Below are 20,776 nucleotides of genomic sequence, written 5' to 3'. Positions count from 1 at the left end.
GCCCCGCGGAGGGCAGGGAATGAGGCGGGGCAGGGAACGAAACCCACCAGCTGGTCCCTGCTTACAGGAGGCGGGAGCAAGGGGCGGAACTAAGGGAACCGGAAGTGGAACCCGTGGGGCTGGGGGATGGAAATGGGAGCCGGACACGGCGTTCCCCCAGGCTCTTACAGGTACTGAGCGCAGTGGGGAGGAAACCAGAGGGCCCTATAGAGACTGGGGGGCTCTAGGGTCCTTGGGGGTGGGGAGGGTATGGGGGTGACTGACTGACTGACTGACATTGTAAGGTTATGGGGCTCTGTAGGTGCCAAGCTGTGGAAGCATAGGGGGCTGTGTAAGAGCTGGGTTGAAGGACAATGTGCACAGCTCTATAGGTGATGGCTGGGGATAGCTATAGGGGACTCTAAATGTGCTCGGCTCCATAAGGCTCCCTGGGTCTTAATAGGGTGACCTCTGTGTCCCTCCCGGGCTGCAAATCCAACCCAGCCAGGGCCTAGATCTACAGGGGGTTGGATTTGCACTTTGGTCCTGTCTCCTGTGGCAGAAACAGCCACAACATCACCTGCCGCCTGTTTCCTGAGCCGGGATGGTACCAGTGCTCCCCCGAGCTTGTGAGCGAGTGGCTAATTTTTTCCCTCCCATTTCAAGGTGACACCATCCCCCAAGGAAACTCCATAAAGCCAGAGCCTGGTGATAAATTTGTAACCCACCCGAGCCTGGCCCTGTCGTGTTGCATCATCCCACCCCCACACCAATAGAGTCCAGAGCTCCCAGATTTAGCCACCGGGGGAATTCCCATAGGTTCGGGCAGCCAGGGTCCCATCATGGCATTTCCTGAACCGAAGCCCAAGAAGCCCGACCTGCCAAAGAAGCTGCTGCAGAATCTGGAGTGCAAACAGGGAGCGGTCAGGGCAGTGAGATTTAATGGTGAGTGTGTCCTCACTGAGCCTGTAGTGAGACAGTGGGATCCAGTAGGTTGAAACGAGAGCCAGGACTCCTGGGTTCTAGTCCCGGCTCAGGAGCAATGGAGTCAGAAGTGTGTGGGGCATTTAGAGCCCCAGCTTCCAATGATGCCAGCAGGTGACAAGAGTCCAGGCTGTTAGTGTGTTGCTTATTGTGTCCCGGTGGGAAGAGGGGAGGATGTGTCTTAGTGGACATCTGCCCTTGGATTGTTGGGAGGAGATGGGCTTGGGAAGCAGCTGGGAGAGTGGGACTAGCAGGGAGCCATGCAGAGCAAGGGAGCACAGCTGTGGGGTGGAAATGGGGGTTGTGGGGCTGATGCCTCTGTGGAGCAGGCAATAGCCCCGGTGCTGCTACGCTGTGCTCGGGCATCATCCTCTGTCCTGTCTCCCACAGTGGATGGAAATTACTGTCTCACCTGCGGCAGCGACAAGTCCCTCAAGCTGTGGAACCCCCACAAGGGGACCCTCCTGAAGAGCTACAGTGGCCATGGCTACGAAGTGTTGGACGCGGCTGGGTAAGAGCGGGGGATGTGCTCCACTTCTCTCTTCCAACCCATGGATCAAAACCACGTTAGAGTGTTTGGCATGCAGTGGTCAAAGCAGGTGGGGGAAGGGCAGGGGCGGAGTCAGGACTCCTGGGTTCTATCCTCAACTCTGGGTGGGAGTGGTTTCTAGTGGGTTGTGGGGGAGGGACACTGGGAATCAGGAGTCCTGGGTCTGTTAGGTCACTGATGTGCTGTGTGGCACTTCCCCCCTTGGTGCCTCAGTTTCCCCAGCCATAAAACGGGGACGGCTTCACCAACATGACAAAGGAACGCAAAGCCTCGTAGATGTGCATCTGTAGCCTCTGACTGCGTGTTGGATCCCCATGGTAATGCCTAACCTTGTCTTCCTGCTTCTCCCCACAGCTCCTTCGACAACAGCCAGCTCTGCTCCTGTGGGGCTGACAAAACGGTCGTCCTGTGGGACGTAACCACTGGGCAGGTGATCCGCAAGTTCAGAGGTCACGCGGGGGTGAGGCCCCTTTGGTTACTGCCTGGGGTGGAGGGGTGCTACCAGCTGATGCCAGCCAGCCTGCAACATGTGGGGAATGACTTGGCTGGGTGAGGCCCAGATACTGTCTCCCTGTCCCATTGGGACTTAGCGCAAGCTACAGGTGTAGCTGGCTGCCCGGAGCTCTGGGGGGAGCCGCTGCCCCATCGCTTCTTACATCAGCCCAGGGAGGCTCCTTTGCTCTTATCAGTGGGCCTGACAGATGGTGATCTAAACCCTTCGTGCTACCGGGATGGTGGTGCTGCCTGGAGGGGCACATGGACAGTGGTGCCAGAGTGTGGGGAATGGGGTGGGGTGATAGGATGGTGAAACAGCTAGAGGTTGTGTTGAGTTGCTTGTAGCAAGGGTTGTGGGGGGCGATGGGGTGGCTGTTGGGGAAGCTGCAGCCAGGTTCAGGAGGGGTTGGGCTGATCAGTGCAGCTTGGGGGGCTGGGAAGATTGCTAAGGGGACAGCCCAGAGATGCAGGGAAGAGCATTCCAGGGCCACGCCCCATGTGCTGCAGTTGTTAGTAAAACCCTCGGCCCCCGCTGTCTTTTTTGACCCATCTCTCCATCCACAGAAGGTGAACTGTGTGCAGTTCAACGAAGAGGCCACGGTGATCCTGTCAGGTAAGCAAGCCGGCTCCGTAGCCCGTTGATTCACTGCGTGTCCTTAAGGAACTCTGGGGTCCAGCGGGGATAGATCCATCCAGGGACTTGCCTAGGCTGTTAGTCCAAATCCGCTCGGTGCTCTCTCCTAGGCTCCATCGACTCCAGCATCCGCTGCTGGGACTGCCGCTCACGCAGACCCGACCCCATCCAGATTCTGGACGAAGCCAAGGACGGGGTGTCCAGCCTGAAAGTGTCGGATCACGAGATCCTCTCTGGGTGAGGGGCGCTCCGCTGGGGCAGGAAGGGGACTGAGGGGGCAGCAGAACCACAATTCAGCTGTAGACACACGAGTTAGATCAGCCAGAGTCCCCAGCCTTGGGAGTCGGGCCCTGACCAAAGAACCTTCATCAGGTTGGGAGAGGCAGGTGACCTCCCCACCCAGGGATGCGCAGCCAACACATTTGACCCTTGTGGGTTGCTGTATGGGAAAATGCAGCTGGTTCTGGGGCTTGATTCCTTCCTCCAACTCTATTCTCAGGAGCTGCCCTGGGAGCTCCCCTGCTGGGTCTGGGCAATGTGTTTGTGGACTAGGTGTCCCCTCCTCTGTACTTGCCTTGTAACCCCTCCCCCTGTTGCCCCCCCCAGCTCTGTGGATGGCCGCGTTCGGCGCTACGACCTGCGCGCAGGGGAGCTGTACTCGGATTACCTTGGAAGTGAGTGTGAGGGAGAGAGAACAGCTACTGCCCAGAGCCCTCGCCCTGGGGTCAAAGCCAGACGGGGCCAGGGTGATCATCTAGGCCTGGGGTTCTCAACCTGCGGCCCAGTCAGCACAGCTGCGGCCCATGTGACATCCTGAAGGCCATGCAGGTAGTATTGGATGCAGGCCGCAAATGCAGCCCACAATGGTAAGTAGGTTGAGAACACCTGGTCTAGGCTGAGCTCCTGCATAGCACGGGCCAGACAACGTCCCTGGGTTAATGTATTTCCTGCGTGAGCCAGAGCAGATCTTGTAGGAAACATCCCATGGGGACTTAACCGGCCTGGCCCGGCCTGGGTGCGAACGCCCCGCCAAGATTAAGAGCTGACTGAGCCCTGGTGCTGTGGCTTGTCTGATTAAGGGGCAGGAAATGGCCTTTGCCTTCTAGGGGGCCCCCGTTCCCACGTGAGGGACAGACTGGCAAGGAATGTGACACGGGGCCTTTCCCCTCTAGGGCACTGGCTTGGGTCCAGCCCCAGGGAGGGAGATGGCTGGTTCAGAGGGTGGGGGAATGAGGGGCTGGCTCTGATCCAGCCCCAGGGTGAGGTGCTGGCTGGCTCGGCCTTTACCCAGGGCCCCTCTCAGTGCTGACGCCTGGTTTCCATCAGCTCCAGCACCTGCTGCTCTGTCCTTGCAGGCCCCGTCAGCAGCGTGTGTTTCAGCAAGGACGGGCAGTGCACGCTGGCCGCCAGCCTGGACTCCACCCTGCGCCTGCTGGACAAGGACACCGGGGAGCTGCTGGGCGAGTACGTGAGCGCCGGGGACCCTCCCCCCTTCCGGTCAGAGCTGGGGCTGAACACAGGGCCCCAGCCAGTCCCAGGACCTGTTGCACAAGTGTGTGTCTATGGGGCAGCCCCACCCAGAGTCTGGACTCTTAGACACACACACACACACACTGACTGCCCAGGGGATGAGCTATTGACTCCACACAGGCCCAGCTCCTCAAAGGGATTTAGGCACCTGACTCACTAAAATCAAGGGGAATTAGGCACCTAGATTCCTTTGAGGAGCTGAGCTGCTAGGGGCTTCCTTGTAACTCCATCCGTCCCGAGGGGCCCCATACACAAGGAAAGGCCGCTGCTGGCCCAGCCTGCGGCACCCACCTGGTGGAGGTGGGGGGGATGCTGCACCAGCCGGACCTGTGGTCTGATCCAGCTGGGGTACATGGGGAGGGGCTTCCCTTCTCCCCCATGCAGATCCTGTCTGGTCTCTGCTTCAGGTACACCGGCCACAAGAACACGGCCTACAAGCTGGATTGCTGCCTGAGCGAGCAGGACACGCACGTCGGGAGCTGCTCGGAGGACGGGAAGGTGTATTTCTGGGACCTGGTTGAGGTGAGGGGGGGGGCCTGCACGGGGCAGGTCTAACCCAGAGCAGGCAGGGGCCCCACTCTTTGCCCTGGAGGCCGGGCCCCTCCTCTCCTAGCTGCCTGGCTCGTTCTCACTAGGGGCTTTCCTCCTCCGCAGGGCTCCCTGACGCTGAGCCTGCCCGTAGGCAAAGGCGTGGTCCAGTCCCTGTCCTTCCACCCCAGCGAGCCCTGCCTGCTCACTGCCACCGAGGGCTGCGTGCAGTTCTGGAGGGAGGCGTCTCACGCGGCGCAGGAGACGACGCCGGCCTCTTGAGCTGCAGGCGCCTGTGCCCCTCCCAGCCAACCACACACGGACTCAGCCTGGGGGCAGCTGCTTTATTGAGCCATGGCTCGGAGTCGGGGCGGCTGGGACTCTACAGACTCTTGCTTCTTGCCCCACACAGCAGCTCAGACAGGCCCTGCCCTACCCAGCCCTGATCTACCAACCAGCCCCCCTCTGAGCACCTGGCCCCATGCTGCAGGGGCATCTGGACACAGCCACGGCTGGCTGGGAGTGCACACAGAGATTTCAGCCAGGAGCAGCAGAAGGGACCAGGGGCTAATGCAGGGAGCATCCTGGGGGGCTGTGTGGGGAGAGGAGGTGACTAAAGGGGCTGGGAAGGCTGGATCTGCTTACAGCAGGGAGTGTAATAGAACCCCGGAGTCCTACACCCAGCCACTGGACCCCATCCCTGGAGCTGAGCACAGCAGGAATCCCACCTCCCGCCCCTAGCTCCTGTTCTAACTCCGTACCTCGACCTTGTTCTGTCCCCACGCAAGGGCTAGGCCCCGGGCTAGGGATACAAGCTGGGCGATCGCTCACCAAGCAGCAGCCAGAGGCCTCAGCCCCTCCTTTGGCAGCAGGTTCCTTAAAGCCGCCTGCTTCCCCTCTCCCCGCCCCGTAGCTGCTGGGGATTCACCCCATGCTGCATTAACCTGAGGTGGGGCATTCTCACCCCACGTCACAGACACAGCAGGGGACGTTAAAGGCTGGGGGGAGACGTGAGCTGCTGCCCACAGTGCACAGCTGGGTTGCTGGATCGCAGCTGCTGTTTTCACCTGCGTTTAACCCGCAGTTGGCGGCGCAGGCACAGACCCGGGCTGGGGGACTGGAGCAGGGCTGGTCTTTCCCTAAAGCCGAATGGTAAAACCGTGTTTGCTAAGACCTGCCCCTCAAACGCCGCTCCGTAAATAAAAGACTTGAAGGAAGAACAGGCCCCAGGTCGAGTCCAGGGGGCCCGAGGCAGGTGCCAAACTCTGCCAACACCCTGAGTGGAAGCTGGACACGACCCTGCCCTCGCCTAACGCACAGAGCATCCCAGCCCCACAGCATGGACAAGGGCTCCCCCCCCCGCAGAATGGGGTAAGTCACAACCAGTCAGCGGCAGAGCCGGGACTAGGACCCAGCCGGCCTGAGGCCCAGACATGGCCCAGCCCTGTGAATTTGGCAGCCAGCCCCTCCTGCCTGCCCCAGTTCTGGGGCCGTGGGGGGACCCCACAGCGAGCCCAACACAGCCAGTCACAGGGAGCGAAGATGGGGGTGGGAGGCACTCTCTGCTGATGGGGGGGAGGAAATCAGGCTTGGGTAGGAGTCCCCTCCCACCCCCGGCTGCATCCCAGTCCAGGGCCCTGCCGTGCCAGGAGGGCTCAGTCCTGCTGCTTCTCGGAGGCGAAGGCGCTGGCTTTCTGGGCGAAGGTCTCTGCCACCAGCAGCGGGAAAACCAGGGAGGCATCGACATAAACCTGCCACCGGGAGAGCAACCAGGCACGTGAGCGCAGACCCCGAGCTCCTCCACCCCACCATGCAGATCCCTCCTCCGTCCCCCCCACGGCCCACAGACCCGCCCTCTAGACCCCACACACACACACACACACACCCACCCACCTTCACCGGCTTGGCGTCCATGCGGATCTTCCCCCACGACACCGCCTCGTCCGGCCGGGCCCCCGAGTCCGAGCCATCGAACTCCTGCGCCGTGTTAACGTAGACAGCGTAGTCGGCACCGTTCCTCTGAAGGGAGAGAGATTGTGACGCCAGGGCAGGTTTCTCCTGGACCCCACGGGGGGGGGGGGGGCAGCAGACCTCACCCCCCCTCCTCAAACGTGACGGGGGAGGGGATGTGCAGTTGGAGAGGAAAACTTGAATCTCCAAACTTAATGTTGGACCTAAACCTACATCAAGGGCCCCCAGCCAGCTGGGGGCAGCAGACAGACAGACTTGCGCTAGCCCGGCCTGGCCAGCTGGGGGCAGCAGACAGACCCGCACTAGCCCGGCCCAGGCAGCAGGGACACCCCCCAATCCCAGGCTGTGGCCAGGTTCCCGGCCTGAGCCGTCCCTCACCATCAGGTTGGCGTTGGCGATGTGGTGCTTCACGAGCCCGCCTCCCAGGATGATCATGCCCGTCTTCCTGGCGAAGATGGCCTGGGTGTTGATCAGCCGCAGATCTGAGGAGAGCACAAAGAGATGTGGGGACCCCCTTCCTGCTACCAGCCGGGAATAGAACCCAGGAGTCCTGCCACAGCCCCATCCCCTGCCCTAACCATCAAATCCCACTCCCCTCCTAGAGCAGGCATAGAACCCAGGAGTCCTGACATCCCAGCCCCCTGCTCCTCGCAGCAAGGGGGACGCTGGACCCTGCACAGAACTGGAGGGATGGTTCCCAGGTGCCCGGTATGAGCGGGGCACAGCCAGCACTAGGAATCGCCCCCCAGCACTGCAGTGAGGGGGCCAGTCTAAGCCAGGGGGGCTGGGGTGAAGCTGCGGGGGGGAAGGAGGGGGACACACACCGAAGACAGGGACTCACCTTCCACGATGTCCAGCACCAGGCCAGGTTTCTTGTAGGAGTGGAAGAAGATCATGTCCCCCAGGGATCCGTCCGTCAGGGCCGGGCTCAGCACCGGGATGTTGTTCTGCGAAGGGAGCGTGGGGCAGTGTGGGGGGCAGGGCAGGGGGAGTTTGGGTTATTTCCCCCTGTGGCAATTGATAGGGTTGTGGGGGAGGCAGAGCAACACACCCGTCTGGGGGAGAGTCTCCCCCAAAGCTGCGTCTTGGGGAGCATGGCCACTATTATTGTAGAGTCTAACCCCCCTCCCCCCACCGAGATCGGGGTCCCCATTGTGCCGGGTGCTGCGTGGACACACAGCAAGAGATGGCCCCTGCCCCCAAAGAGCTCACAATCTGAAGAGACAGGGTAGGAAGGGAAACTGAGGCACAGAGAGGCAGAAGCGTGCCTAAGGCCACCCAGTGGCAGAGCTGGGAATAGACCCCAGCTCTGCCCGGCCCGGCCCAGCGCTCGCCGCACCGGGAAACGCCGCCTCCCGTGCAAGGAGAGGCTGAAGGTGCAGATACAGGGCTTGGCTGGACGACAACCACTAGAGGGGGTCTGTGGGGAGCGGGGCCCCCGTGCTGTGTGTGGGGTGGGAGCCCTGGGAAAGAGGGGGCTGGGGTGGGACCCAGGGGTCTAGCCTGCTCTTAAAGGGGCAGTGCCGCCACACCCCACACCTCCCCCCGGTCACCCAGAGGGAGCTCTCCGGTGGATCAGCCAGTCAGACCGTGGCCAGGGCAGGGTTTGCCGGCTGCTGCCAGAACCCTCGTGGGGAAGTGAACAGACGTGTTGCCCTTGAAGCACCAGCCCCCCTGCTGCCCCCCGACGCCCCCAACCGACCTTCTGTGCCCAGTAACAGACTGACTGGGGGTCGTTCATCTCCTTGCCCAGCCGTGCGATCATCTTGGACGGGCTCCACTTCACGCCCTGCGGGACCCACGGGGCAAAGCTGCAGTGAAACCACCCCCTCCTGCACAGGCGACCCGACCTCCCCCCCACCCCATCCCGCTCCCCCAGCTTGGAGACCCGGGGCCCTCGGCATGATCAGTGCTCACCCACTCATCCTCACAGCTTCCCCCACCCAGCGGCGGGCGGCTCCCCCTGCCGTGGTACAGATGGGGAAACTGAGGCACGGAGGGCCATGACTCAGCCAAGGGATAGGACCCAAGAGTCCTGGCTCCCAGCCCCCCCTTGTCTAACCATTGCCCTCCCATTTACACATGCCAAGTATTCTGGCAGGGGGTTGAGTAGGGATCGGGTCAGAGACCCGCCCAGAGTCCTACCATCCCCTGCTCTGGGACACGGCCCCCCCGGCTCTCACCTCCGTGTCCTGCTCAGCCACCATCTGGTCCAGGATGGGCATGAGCCAGTCCTCGAACTTGCAGTAGTTGTCGTTGGGCACCAGCAGGTTCCCGATCCTGGAGAGGCACAAGCGGGCTCAGTCCCCGAGCCCCACAAAACCCAGCTGGGCTCAGCCCCTCGGCCCAGGGCCAGCTGGCACCTCCTGACCCCCGAGAGAGGGGCCTGGCCACGCAGCTGGATGGACCGAGGGGCTAGGAACAGGAAACGGAGCTTGTCATACTCCAGCCTCTCACTAACCCCTAGGCCCCGCTCCCCGCCCAGGACCGGGGACAAAAGCCAGGAGTCCCGGCTCCCAACTCCCCCTGCTCTAGCCACCTGCCCGCCCCCGAAACCCAGGATCCTGCTGCATGCTTTCCTCGCTAGACTGGAGCAGCCCCTCTTACCTCCCCCCAGACGTCCCCCCCGTACCTGTTGATCCCCCTCTGCCGAAGCTCCTTCCCCCGCAGGCTGAATTCCCCCACGTAGGTGGGCGCCAGGCATTTGATGAGATCCTCTTCCACGCCGCCGGCTGTGGTGACCAGCACGTCCACCTGCACGGCACAGGGACCTCTGCCCGTCAGAACCCCCCACCCCTGCCCCGGGACCCCAACACTTGGCGCCCCCGGCTGAAGGGGCAGCTGCAGTCCGGGTGTCGGAGCCTGGCACCGGGGGGGGCCTCAGGGAGGCTGGTGGTCAATGCCAAGGGATCTGGGGGGGGGGGGTGTGATACACAGCGCCAAGGGGGACAGGGGACACCGGGGGGGAGGGCAGGGAACAGAGGCAGGAGCCGTACCATGTTGTGCTGCACCAGGTAGCGGATGGTCTCGCGGATGCCCGAGCTGATGAGGTTGGAGGTGAAGCCCAGGAAGATGGTGCAGCCCGAGGGCTGCCGGCGGCAGGGGTTCAGGTTCACGCGCGGCTCCTCCTCCCCCAGCGGCTCCAGCTTCGCGGCGATCTGGGAACCGGCGCAGCCACGAGTCAGGGGCGCCCGCCCTGTGCACAGACGCCCACGCTACCGGCCCCCTAGCCCCTGCCTCTTGTCGGCAGCCTCGAGGAGCGAATGGGACATGGAGAAACTGAGGCACGGAGCAGGGACGTGACTTGCCCACAGCCAGCAGCAGAGAGAGGTATAGAACCCAGGAGTCCTGGCTCCCAGCCCCCGCTCCGACCACTCAACCCAGGGCCCCTCCCAGGGCCAGGACAGAACCCAGGCATCCTGGCTGCCCTCCTGCCCCGCTCTCACCATCCTGTTGATCTCCTGCACGGCCTGCCCGAAGCTGGTGGCCTGGAAGCCGGTGGTGAGGTAGGACTGGAGCAGCGCGCGGTGATCCAGCCCACGGTCGAAGTCGTAGCCCCGCACCTGCAGGCTCTCCTCGGGCAGGCCGGCGCTGGGCTTCAGGACAGCCGCCACGGCCGCGGCCGGGATCCCCTCGCCCAGGCTCTCCATGGGGCCGGCGCCCGCGTGGCTCTGGGGGTGACGGGAGACAGGGCAGGGTCAGCCCCCCGCGTCCCTGGAGCCCCCCAGTGCCAGCCCCCCCTTCCCCTCAAGCAGCTCCCCGCCTTCATCCAAGCTCCAGTTTCAGGCCCCCCCACGTCCCCCCAGGCCCCCACGAACCCTCCCCAGGCCAGCTCCCCCCCCCCCCCCACGGGCGCGCTCCAGTCCCCAGGTCCCCCCCCCATTGCCAGCTCATCCGCTTTCCCTCAAGCAGCTCCTCTGGCCCCCTCCAGCCCCCCCCACCCCTCCAGGCCCCGGGACCCCCCCCGTGCCAGCCCCCCACATCCCCTCGGCAGCCCCCCCGTGCCAGCCCCCCACATCCCCTCGGCAGCCCCCCGTGCCAGCCCCCCCACACCCTCCCGGCCCCGGGGAGCCCCCGCCCAATACAAGCCCCCCCTACACCCCCGAAACCCAGGCTGCGGAGCTGCCCAGGCATTTGCCCCTCCCCCCGCCCCGCCGGGGAAGGGCAGCGGCCCCCCGCGCTCCCGGGCAGGCTCGACTCGTACCTGCGGCTCCGTCGCCCGCTAGCCCCAATGCTCGGCTACGGCAGCCCCGCCCCCTCTGGGTCACGCCTGCGCCCCGCGGAGGAGCCGTACAGCTGGACGCCGCCATCTTGCTCCCCAGCCCCCGCGCTGCAGCGCTCGATCCGTACAAGTGGGAGTCGCCATTTTGGACGGAACTCGGGATGGCTACGGGGGCCCTCAAGGGTCAAGCGTCCTCTCCAACGCCGAGAGCCTCCTTGCTGAGGGCATATGCGGAGGTTTCCAATGGGCCAGTCTCAGGTCCTCCAGGGAACGTCCCTGCCCCAGCCTCTAACCCTCCCGCCCAGCCTGACCCTCTTCCAACTCCCCTCTGCCCCCCTTCCAGCTGGCCTCCAACCCCCTTGTTTTAAACATTATCACCTCCCAGCACAGCCCGAGGTAGATGCTCTATACCAGGCTTGTTAAATCGGATCAGCTTCCCCTGTGTGGACAAACAAAAAAGCCATGTGATTTCACTGGGAAGGGAATAAAAAACCCACTCACATTTCGAATCAGATCCAATGTGGCAGAACATTTTAATTAACATTAGAAGGTGGGTCCCACCAGTCCCTTTAAACTACGCCTCAGCTCTGGACTCTCGATTTAATCAGCCCCTGCACCTGTCTTCCTCAGCCACGTTTCCCTTCAGCGGCAAGCATCCTCTGGCTGTGCGGAGCTGGGCTGGATGGACACTGGTTCTGACCCGTTATGGCCATCCACCCCCAGGACCGGCTAGGCCCTGCCTGCACGGTGATCAGAGAGGAGCAGCAGGCAGGCTCTGTGTGCCGTGGAACAGCAGGTGGGAGGGAGACAGACAAACAGCATGGGCCACCTGGCAGTTGGGCAAGGATTGTGATAGCTAAGGAGTCCAGAGAGTGGGAAGGGGGCGGGGGAGGAGGACGTGAGCCAGAGAGGGCTACGGCAAGGCATCTGGTGGGGTGAGGAAGGCCGGATGGGAAACTCAGGCACGGAAATCACTCCGGAACCAGCAGCCTTAGGGCCAGCTCAGGCAGTGACGCTTTGACCTCTTAGCTCCTTGAGCCTCTTCCAAAGAGCAACGAACAAACAAATGACAAACAGGTGCTGGAACTCTGGCCACCCCAGGCAGGAACAGGGGTGCCGGGTGCAGCGCCTCCCTCTGGGGCCGCAGCTGCAAGACATGGCTCCGCAGATCCAAGCCTCCATCAGGCATTGAGCCGCCAGATTTCCAAGGACAAGCCCCCGGAGGCAGCTACTACGACATTGCCTTCCACGCTGACCTGTGGGGGGAAGCAGGGAGCGGGTGGGGTGAGTGTAAACATGCACGACAGGCCCAGGGGATTGAGACCATGGCAATCCGGTATCCCAGGGGATTGTCCCCAGTGTTTCTGCTAAATACATCCTGTTCCTGGCTCAGCTCAGAGTTTAGCCACAAAGACAAGGTGTCCTGGCATTCAGCATGGCCTGTTTCACTCCCTGGGGCAGCAGGATTGCTCCCCTGTGCACAGGGGGAAGGGAGCGCCCCCTCTGGCTGATCTGAGTGGTCACCCGCCCAGGCCAAAGTAAGAGCTAGGAAGCAAGGTGTGGTCTGGGGAGGGTGCAGGGACATGACGTTCGTGTGTAAGGAAGCGAGAACACTACAGACAAGCTGGCTGGGAGGTCAGAAAGCCCAGTCCCCCAGTTCGGAGTCCGAGTGCCCCTTCTTACCCCATTCAGCACGTCATTGTGTGTCCGTGAACAGACAGTGCGAGGCGGGTCTGTCGGAATGTGTATCTGGAAAGAGAAAACCCATGGGGGGGAGTTTTACCAGAGCCGGGTGAATCCATGGAGGGGGATGGGGGGAAGCCCCTCTCTGTACTATTTTTATGGGGGCCCATTGGTGCTTAAGTGGTTGACACTAGGGGTTTGCATTGGTGCAGCTACCCCGGGATGCGGGCTGGCTACCAATGGCTGTCAGGGGGCAGCAGATGCTCGGCCCAGACAAGGCAGTTACCAGCCTGTGATTGGAAATGACACATTTGCGCAACCCTTGCTATTTGTGTTAAAGAGAAGCAAGCTCTGGGGATGAAGCTGAGCATGCAGAGGGCTCTTCCAAGGGCCTGAGACACAATCCTCAGGCCCCTCCAGGAAGCAGGCATCACCCCTTGCCCCCACCCATGGCTTTACGGGTGGGGAAACTGAGGCACAGAGCAGGAAAGCAGCTCACGGCGCTGGAATTGGGACTTGGGTGTTCCAGGCTCCCGGCCTCTCTGAGCAAGTCGTGGGGAGTGGGAAGGATTGCTAGGGAAGCGTGGATCTTACCCGCAGGGTCTTGTCGGTGGAGGTTGTGTACAGAGTGCCCAGGGAGTGCCAGACCCCAGTGATCTGGGACCGGTGACCCACGTCGAAGTACTATGGGGAGGAAGGGAACAATGAGCCCTCTGCATACACCTGGGGTGCAATGCAGGGAGGAAAGCGAACGCACCACTCTGTCCCTAGCCCATGTGAGTCCCATGCTTCTCTCTTCCTAACCCATCGCCTTCCGGCTGGGGACTCTCACACATCTGAACTCCTGGCCAACCAGGAACAAGGTTGCTCTCACCCCACGGTGACTTGGAGGGCCCAGCCTGGAGTGGCTCAGGGCAGATCACATCAGGATGTCATGGAAATGTAGGCATTTCGGGAATTCATCTGGTCCCCATCACCACAGTATGTGTGTGTCACGAACTAATCACCCCCGCTGTGAGGTGCCGTTGTTCTACAGGTGGGGAACTGATGCACACGGAGGCTGAAGTCACACAGAAAGTCTGGTCACTCAAGTGCTAGACGAACTCCTTACCTGCTGCGCCATCTCAGCTGGGAGGTCAGGTCGCAAACTGGTCACTGAGACCAATCTCCCCCGGCCTCCAGGGAGGGGTGTCCCTCCAGGGCATGGGGACCACACACCCATCCAGCATGGGGTTAGTGAAGGAGAACCCTCAAGTGAAACTGACACAGGCTGACTTCCTAGCCCAAGCTGCAGGCAGGCAAACAAGCAGCATCTGTGGCTTTAATCATCCGGGGGTGAAATCCTGGCCCAAAGGGAACACACCCAACGTTTAGCGACACTGCATCCCTCTGCTTAGGGCCAGATCAGGGGAGGCCTGCATACCCGGACGTGCTGGAAGCTGCCTCCTCTGTTTTCAAAGACGTAGAGCAGACCCTGGTTGTCCCCAGCCCACAGCTGCGTCCCCTGGTAGGAGGTGGAGAGCAGGTAGGATTCCAGCTGGGGAAGGAAAGGACCAGAAAGAGGATGGCAGAGATCTGGCAGTGTATTTGGGGGCAGATCGGTGCATGGGTGGGGGTGGGTCACACAACACCCTCTGCATATTCTAGGAGTTTCTTGAAGCTGGAATGATCAGGCTGCCTAGCATAAAGCAGCCTGTTTCCTTCTCCCCACGACACCACATGTTACAGACAACTGGAAGAGGAGAAAGAGGCTCAGGTTTCAGAGGCCCCACAAGCCCCCGAGGCTCCGGGTGGAACACTGGCCCTTCAGCACGTTTAATAACTGTCTGTTTGTTTCTTCCAGTGCCGCATCCCTTACTGCTGGTGAATCAGCAGACTCCTGGCTCATCAGCCTGGAGGAGCTAAAAGCACTTTGCAATCATTAAGCACCACCACCCTTCCTCTGTGAAGCAGAGATCTGTTATCTCCATTTTGCATCTAGGGAAACTGAGGCACAGCGAATGACTTGCCAGAGGTCAAGCAGTGTGTCAGCGGCAGGGTTAGTAACAGACCCAGGAGTCCTGACTCCCAGCCCCACCCAGCTATTAGCACCCACTCCCTGCCCAGAGCTGGGGATAGAACCCAGGAGTCCTGCCTCCCAGCTCCCCTGCCTCCCATCCCAACACCCTCCTTCAGATGTAACCAGTTCTCAGGAGTCTGGATCAGGGACTCTAACAATTATATATTCTCCTGAAAGGGGAGACACTGAAGGGAGTGTCTACAAACTCCCATTTTCATCCTCTCCATGGTGAGTGCAGGCAACCTCCACTGCCCCCAGCAAGTAGGAGAATAGCCACCAGCCCCGGCCACCCACCTGCAGCCTCTGGAGGACGCTGTTGGTCCGTCGGTCGAAGACGACCAGCGTCCGGTCCTCGCTGCCTGAGATGATGAAGCGCTCGTCGGCCACGAGGGACAGGACGGCGCTGGAGTGCAGCTTGCGACTCTTCAGTGGGGCCTGGGTGGCTGCCAGGAAGGGAACAGTGTCAGGACCTTTTGCTGGGGCAGAGCTCTGCCGGGGGACCCTAGATATGTGGATCCCAGGTCAGTTTCCCTCCCATGTGCTTGGAGGGTAACGCATGGTCTATTCCGCAACCCCACCCGTGCAGCCAGGGGGCCAGGAGATCTCCACCCCCCAGCCATGACCCACACCCTGCAGTCAGGGTGCAGCAGCTTGTGACAGTCTGTACCCCTATGTTCACCCCTCTTAGTAAAACTGGTACAAAGTATGCCTTGGGAGGAGGTATTTGAAAACTCATGATTTGCTGATCGTTATTGTCTTGGTAAAATACGTGTGGCCACATTGTATGTAAAGTTACAGAATCCCACTGTGCGATATCACGGAGACATGTTCCAACACATTCTGGAGGGCAGTCACAAACCAGTTCCCCACAGACAAAATGCTAGCCAATGTCTCAGCCTGGTGTCAGCGAGATCAAATGGGCCATCACCTGATTAAGTGGCCACTCTTGAGCAGGAAAGGAGGTTTGGCCAAAAAAAATCTGTGACAAAACAGCAGCTTGAAGTTCCTGTCCACACAGACCTTCTGTCTCCTACCCTCAGCTGGAAATGATGCTTGCGCAAGAGAAATAGCTATAAGGGGCGAGAGCAGATGACCCACACATCTCTCCCTCTCTCCCCCCACAGCATCAACAACACTTGAAGGACAAAGGAGCAGCATTGGACAGGGGAGAGAAAGAGTCAGTCAGTCAGACTGTTGGAACTTGGGGTGAGAGAGACTTTTGCTTTAAATTCACTTAGCTTGTTAAGTTAGAATCATAGAAGATGAGGGTTAGACGGGACCTCAGGAGGTATCTAGTCCAATCCCCTGCTCAAAGGAGGACCAACCCCGACTAAATCATCCCAGCCAGGGCTTTGTCAAGCCTTAAAAACCTCTAAGGGGGGAGATTCCACCCCCCCCAGGTAACCCATTCCAGTGGTATTCATTGTGTTTTACCTTTTATTTCTTTGTAATCATTACCTGCAATCACTTACAATCTTTCTGTAGTTGATAATCTGTTTGATTGTTTTAGCTGAACCAGTGTGTTTGGATTGAAGTGTTTGGGAAACTTCATTTGGGATACCAGGGTTTGTGTCCGGTACCATGGGCCCCATTTTACAGACGGGAAAGCTGAGGCACACAGGAAGCGAGTGGCTGGGGCGGAGAACGGAACCTCAGGGCCATGGGACTGCGAAAGGAGCCGCTGCATTGGGCCTGCTGGGTGACAGGATGCAGGGATAAGCTGGTGTCTTGATCTTAAAGCCCCCTGAAAGGCACTAACCTCGCGGGTCGTACACAGACACCTTCTTGTCGTAGGTCCCGGTGACCAGAATGTCAGGCAGGTAGGAGAGACACAGCACGGCAGCTTTCCCTCTGGGAGTTGTGGGGTGGGGCAAATTGGGGACAAGACAGGGACAGGGAAAGGAGAACCAACATGATCCTTCTGGACAAGCCTCGTCATCCTCCCAGGGCTGGATGCCCCTTTGATCCCTCTGTTCCCATCCTCTGTGCAAAAGCCTTCTCCTCTAAAGTACTTAGCAGATCCCAATTACCGTAATGTCTGAGCAGCTCACAATCTGGGCCCCACCCCATTACCGTAACGTCAGACGTACGTATCCTCAGTCGTGTAATGCAGGGCAGTGCAGTTATCCCTATTGCACAAGTGGGGAAAGGAGGGCCAGATTTGTAAAGGTATTTAGGCACCTAACTCCCACTGATGTCACTGGGAGTTAGGCACCAAAATCTCTAAAAATCTGTCCCCAAGTGACTGGCCCACAGTCTGGCTGGGACTGTGAACTGAATCCTGCTCTGCTGAGTGCCAGGCTAACGCTCCAACCACTTTCCCACCCCTCCTCTCCTGCCCAGCATCCGCCTCAGCTCCCCTCTCGGACAATCCACCTGCCCCCTTGGCTGTTATTTAAGCCCACGATGTGGTCAGGGGGGCAGTCTGTCTGGCAGGGACTGTACAGAGCTGAGCCAAGCCATGTACAGGAGATGCAGAGATCTCGCCCTGCCGCCCCCAGCCGGCAGCTTCAGCTCACATCCCCAGCGTGGCTGCCCCAACCCGTCTCTAAGGCACAGCAGATCAACTGGTGGCTGAGACCCTCCAAAGTCTCCCCCTCACAGGAGGGAGAGGCAAGGAGGCAGCTCGGGGCACCAACCACGTGGCTGAAGGAGGAGCTGGTGGGAGCCAGGCTGGGGTCACTTCCTGGGAGGCCAGTGGTGCAGGGGAGAGATGGAAGTGGTACCTGATCTCCCCAAACTGCTGCCCATTGGCCTCTATGTCCCATAACTTCACTGTGCTGTCCCAGGAACCCGAGCACACCTTGTTGTCTCTTGAAGCCAGCGACCACACCCAGCCCTGCGCAGGGAAAGGGAGAGGAAAGGGTTAAAGTGGGGGTAAAGGGGACTGTCCTTTCCTGCCCTTCTCTGGTGTCTCTACCCAAAGCCCTTTAGCCCCACAGACCCCCTGCAACACAGAGAGTTAACCCTGTTGTTCAGACAGGGAAACTGAGTCACAGAGAGGGGAAGGGATATATCCCAGGTCAAAGAATTCAAGAGGTCCCAGTCTCCCCTCCCTGTGCTAGTCACTGGACAATGGAACCCAGGACTGTGGGGTCGGGGAGGGAACCAGTTGGCTCAAATCAACCCCACAGAAGAGAAGAAGAAAGCTCACATTCAGGGCAATAGCACAGGTATGGGCAAAGAGAGCATGGGGAGATGGGGACTGGGCTACGGGGCCTTTCCCTTCTAGGGTGTCTCACCAAGACTGGCGTCCACAAAGCAAAACCCGCACATTGTGGCTATTGGCACCAACTAGCTCTTCCTTCCTGGCACAGCAAGGGCTGGGGATCAACCCACTTCTCCCCCCTAACGGGATGGGACGGGTAGCAGGGGGAGCTGGCTCTCCAGTTGATTGGATGTAGGGCTACTGGTGCCTTTCTCCAGCTCAGAGGAAGCCTGGTCCAGTAGGCCAGTGCAGCTGTGGGCGGGTGGGCAGAGGGGGTAGGCGAAGGTCAGGTTCCCACCTTGTGCGTCCCATTGCGCTCCGTGCCCAGTGCTTTCACCAGCACCTTGTCTGGTGACTTGCCCAGCTCCCGCAGATCCCACAGGTTGACGTTTCGATCCCGGGAGCCCGAGACACAGAGAGCCCCACCCTGCAAGAGAAGGAGCAACAAGATGATGGGATGCTCAGAGAAGGCAGGAAGAGGTTAGAGCAGGGCGGGGCTGGATGTCAGGACTCCTGGGTTCTATTCCCGAGTCTGGAAGGGGATGGGGTCTAGTGGTTATATGGTAACTGAATGCTAGGACTCCTGGACTCTATTCCTGGATCTGCCTACATGACCTCAGGCAAGCCACTTCCCTGCTCTGCGTCTGTTTCCGTGAGCCCTCAGATGACACGTAAAAGTGTAACATCTACTCTCACCCTACAGAACTCCCAGAGCCAGAGACAAACCTGAGACACGCCCCAGCCAACAGGACTTGGAAGATAACGCCGCCACCAACAACAACCGTATGTGGGAAGAGTCTGCCACGCCTACTCCAGCCAACAGCTGCATGACATGACTAGAGATCAGCAGCTGCTGAACCGAGAAATAGAACCCAGGGTTCTGCTGTACTTCACTACACCTCACACCCTTTCCTACCAGAGCCAGAAGTAGAACCCAGGAGTTCTGATTCCCAGCCCCACCACCCTAGCCCCCAGACAACACTAGCCAGCGAAGGAGGAAAGCTGCACTCACCTGTAGGAGCAGAACGGAGTCGATGGATGCAAAGTGGCCATCGGCGAGGGAGAAGTACTCTGTTCTCCTGCCATCACAGGCCCAGTGGTTGAGATGGTCCTCCAGCTCCATGCAGGCAGCCGGCCAGTTGAAGTCCTCCTCTGCGTAGGAAGGAAGGGATGGCAAAGATCAGGGTGAGGGGTGCCCCGCTCTGAGTGTCCCATAGCCTGGGTGGGGAGGGAATATGGGGTTTCCAGCCCTGCTGGGAGCTTTGATCCCACCACCACGCCCCAAACTCTGCACCAGATTGAGTTGGAGCAGTGTAAAAATCACTCTCCTTAGGGGACAGGAAGGGGAAACGTCACCCCTGCAGATCCCAGTGCAGCCCTTTTAGAGCTAAACCATAGCACTGCTGCCTCAGAGCTTCCCAAACAATCCCCCTCTCCAAGGAAGGGCAGGAGACCTACTGCCATTACAGAGGGGAAACCAAGGCAAAGAGGGGAGGGGACTTGGCCACAGTGAAGTCAGTTGCAAAGCAGGGAACAGAACTCAGGTGTTCTGATCCCTCATGCCACCCCCGCCCCACCTCTAAACACTAGACCCCACCTCCTTCCAGAGCTGGGGAGAGAACCCAGCAGTCCTGACTCCCAACCCCCTGCTCTAACCAGTAGGCACAACTCTCCTCAAGGGCTGGGGATAGGACCTGAAGTCATCGTTACCCTCTCTCCACAGCTGTAACCAGCATTTAACCCTCAGGGTAATAAAGTTAGCTGCGGTACCTCTCTGAGGCCCATGAAATATTGTCTGATCCTACAGTAAACTCCAGGAGTCCTGTCGCCCAGCCCTGGTCTCTCCTACAAGTCCCACCTCCAAGGAAGAAAGCCCAGTGGAGACCTACCTTCCACCACTGGGTAACACCCACCGATCCTCTTCTGAAGGCGAATCCTCCAGGTCACGGAGTCCTGCACAATCTCCCTGAGGGTCCGACAGACCAAGGGCAAGACCTCAAGAACAAACCTGGCTTCCAGGTAGGAGCAGATCTCCAGGATCAGCTCGAGAGGGAGGGCTAACAGCCCAGCGGTCATGTCGTCGCCTGTCAGAGACTTTTTCAGCTCCAGGGGAGACCTGTGCTCTGATTCTTGGGTCTGGGGCCCCACAGCGAGTGACCCGGGAGGCGCGCACTGGGCCCTGCCGCTGGGCCGAGCAGAGCCGAGCACGCGGGCGATGTACTCCTGCGCCTGCGTGTCCGGATCCACCTTGTTCTCTGCGTCGGAGTCATTGTCGGAGCCTTCGGGGTCTTCGGAGGAGCTGGGGGCCTGGTCCATGGCTGCAGAAGCAGTGGGGGCAGTGAGGAGCCCGCGACAGGGACCGGGGGAGCTGACGGACGGTGACATTGGTCCTTCTACCCCAGGCGGCCCCTGGAGCCAGGGACAGGCCCCATCCACCAGCCCTTCTGGCTGCTGTATGCGAGGAACCCCCGGGGGGAGTTTAAGGCCAGAAAGGACCATCAGAGCCTCCTAGCAAACAGAACAAAGGGGCGAAGGGCTGGGCTCCAGGGCAGCCAGAGATGCTCTCGCTGGGGCCGACAAGGAGGCAGAGCCAGGGGCGGACTCCGCAGCGGCTTGGCCCGGGGGGGGGCCCGTGGCTGACCCCCGCCTCTCGGCGCGGACCTGAGGCCAGGCAGGTGCCGCAGGCCCAGAGGGCGGGGAGCTGCGGGGCCCGCAGGGGCACAGCCCGGACCCCCCGCCAGAGGCTGGGCTCGAGGGGCCGCTGGGAGCCCACGAGAGAGACGGGGGGGGGGGGGGGAAGGGGGAGGGGCCGGGGCCGAAGGCGCGGTCTCGGGGCCACGGGCCCGTCCCCGCACAGCCGGGGGTGGGTCCCGAGCCCGGCGCAGGAGGCTCGGCCCGAGCGTGGGGAGGGAAGCGCGTTTACACCACGGCCC

At 60.7% G+C, this 20,776-nt stretch overlaps 3 protein-coding genes across 4 annotated transcripts; 1 reads left to right on the top strand and 2 right to left on the bottom strand.

The window, feature by feature from the left end:
- The first annotated feature begins 71 nt into the window (after nt 1–71).
- On the top strand, nt 72–6,548 carry WDR83 (WD repeat domain 83). Of its 2 annotated transcripts, none has more exons than XM_067560493.1 (10): nt 72–170; nt 646–924; nt 1,354–1,474; nt 1,868–1,943; nt 2,573–2,621; nt 2,753–2,879; nt 3,249–3,316; nt 3,998–4,106; nt 4,580–4,694; nt 4,827–6,548. In XM_067560493.1, the coding sequence occupies exons 2-10, from the start codon at nt 822–824 to the stop codon at nt 4,980–4,982; spliced, it is 924 nt and encodes a 307-aa protein (XP_067416594.1). In that variant the 5' UTR covers nt 72–170; nt 646–821; the 3' UTR covers nt 4,983–6,548. The 2 variants fall into 2 exon arrangements, with proteins under 2 accessions (XP_067416594.1, XP_067416593.1); XM_067560492.1 differs by having other exon boundaries at nt 1,868–1,973.
- Nucleotides 5,025–11,180, bottom strand: DHPS (deoxyhypusine synthase). Its single transcript, XM_067560491.1, has 10 exons — nt 10,876–11,180; nt 10,118–10,342; nt 9,668–9,829; nt 9,304–9,425; nt 8,855–8,951; nt 8,374–8,460; nt 7,513–7,618; nt 7,050–7,153; nt 6,594–6,719; nt 5,025–6,451 (listed from the first exon to the last, which is right to left on the bottom strand). The coding sequence occupies exons 2-10, from the start codon at nt 10,319–10,321 to the stop codon at nt 6,356–6,358; spliced, it is 1,104 nt and encodes a 367-aa protein (XP_067416592.1). The 5' UTR covers nt 10,322–10,342; nt 10,876–11,180; the 3' UTR covers nt 5,025–6,355.
- A 141-nt stretch (nt 11,181–11,321) lies between these two features.
- Nucleotides 11,322–20,599, bottom strand: FBXW9 (F-box and WD repeat domain containing 9). The gene is made up of 10 exons (XM_067560490.1): nt 19,733–20,599; nt 18,856–18,995; nt 18,142–18,270; nt 17,362–17,474; nt 16,395–16,486; nt 14,930–15,078; nt 14,000–14,113; nt 13,171–13,260; nt 12,577–12,642; nt 11,322–12,149 (listed from the first exon to the last, which is right to left on the bottom strand). The coding sequence occupies exons 1-10, from the start codon at nt 20,340–20,342 to the stop codon at nt 12,075–12,077; spliced, it is 1,578 nt and encodes a 525-aa protein (XP_067416591.1). The 5' UTR covers nt 20,343–20,599; the 3' UTR covers nt 11,322–12,074.
- Nucleotides 20,600–20,776: the final 177 nt, after the last annotated feature.

Source organism: Emydura macquarii, unplaced genomic scaffold (genome assembly GCF_026122565.2).
Source record: "Emydura macquarii macquarii isolate MOO-44397 ecotype Brisbane River unplaced genomic scaffold, CSIRO-AGI_Emac_v2 contig_2292, whole genome shotgun sequence".
Taxonomy (NCBI): domain Eukaryota; kingdom Metazoa; phylum Chordata; order Testudines; family Chelidae; genus Emydura; species Emydura macquarii.
The sequence above is the reverse complement of the archived record's forward strand: the minus strand, read 5'-3'. Positions and strand labels throughout refer to the sequence as shown.

Coding starts and splice junctions, on each gene's coding strand:
- DHPS (XM_067560491.1), bottom strand. CDS start 10,321: ATGGAGAGCCTGGGCGAGGGGATCCCGGCCGCGGCCGTGGCGGCTGTC. Junction 9,830..10,117: donor TGCAGGAGATCAACAGGATG/GTGAGAGCGGGG, acceptor GCCGGTTCCCAG/ATCGCCGCGAAGCTGGAGCC. Junction 7,619..8,373: donor TCTGTTACTGGGCACAGAAG/GTCGGTTGGGGG, acceptor CTCCCTTCGCAG/AACAACATCCCGGTGCTGAG.
- FBXW9 (XM_067560490.1), bottom strand. CDS start 20,342: ATGGTCCTTTCTGGCCTTAAACTCCCCCCGGGGGTTCCTCGCATACAG. Junction 17,475..18,141: donor AGCGCAATGGGACGCACAAG/GTGGGAACCTGA, acceptor TTCCCTGCGCAG/GGCTGGGTGTGGTCGCTGGC. Junction 16,487..17,361: donor CAGCAGTTTGGGGAGATCAG/GTACCACTTCCA, acceptor CACAACTCCCAG/AGGGAAAGCTGCCGTGCTGT.
- WDR83 (XM_067560492.1), top strand. CDS start 822: ATGGCATTTCCTGAACCGAAGCCCAAGAAGCCCGACCTGCCAAAGAAG. Junction 2,622..2,752: donor GGCCACGGTGATCCTGTCAG/GTAAGCAAGCCG, acceptor GCTCTCTCCTAG/GCTCCATCGACTCCAGCATC. Junction 2,880..3,248: donor GATCACGAGATCCTCTCTGG/GTGAGGGGCGCT, acceptor TGCCCCCCCCAG/CTCTGTGGATGGCCGCGTTC.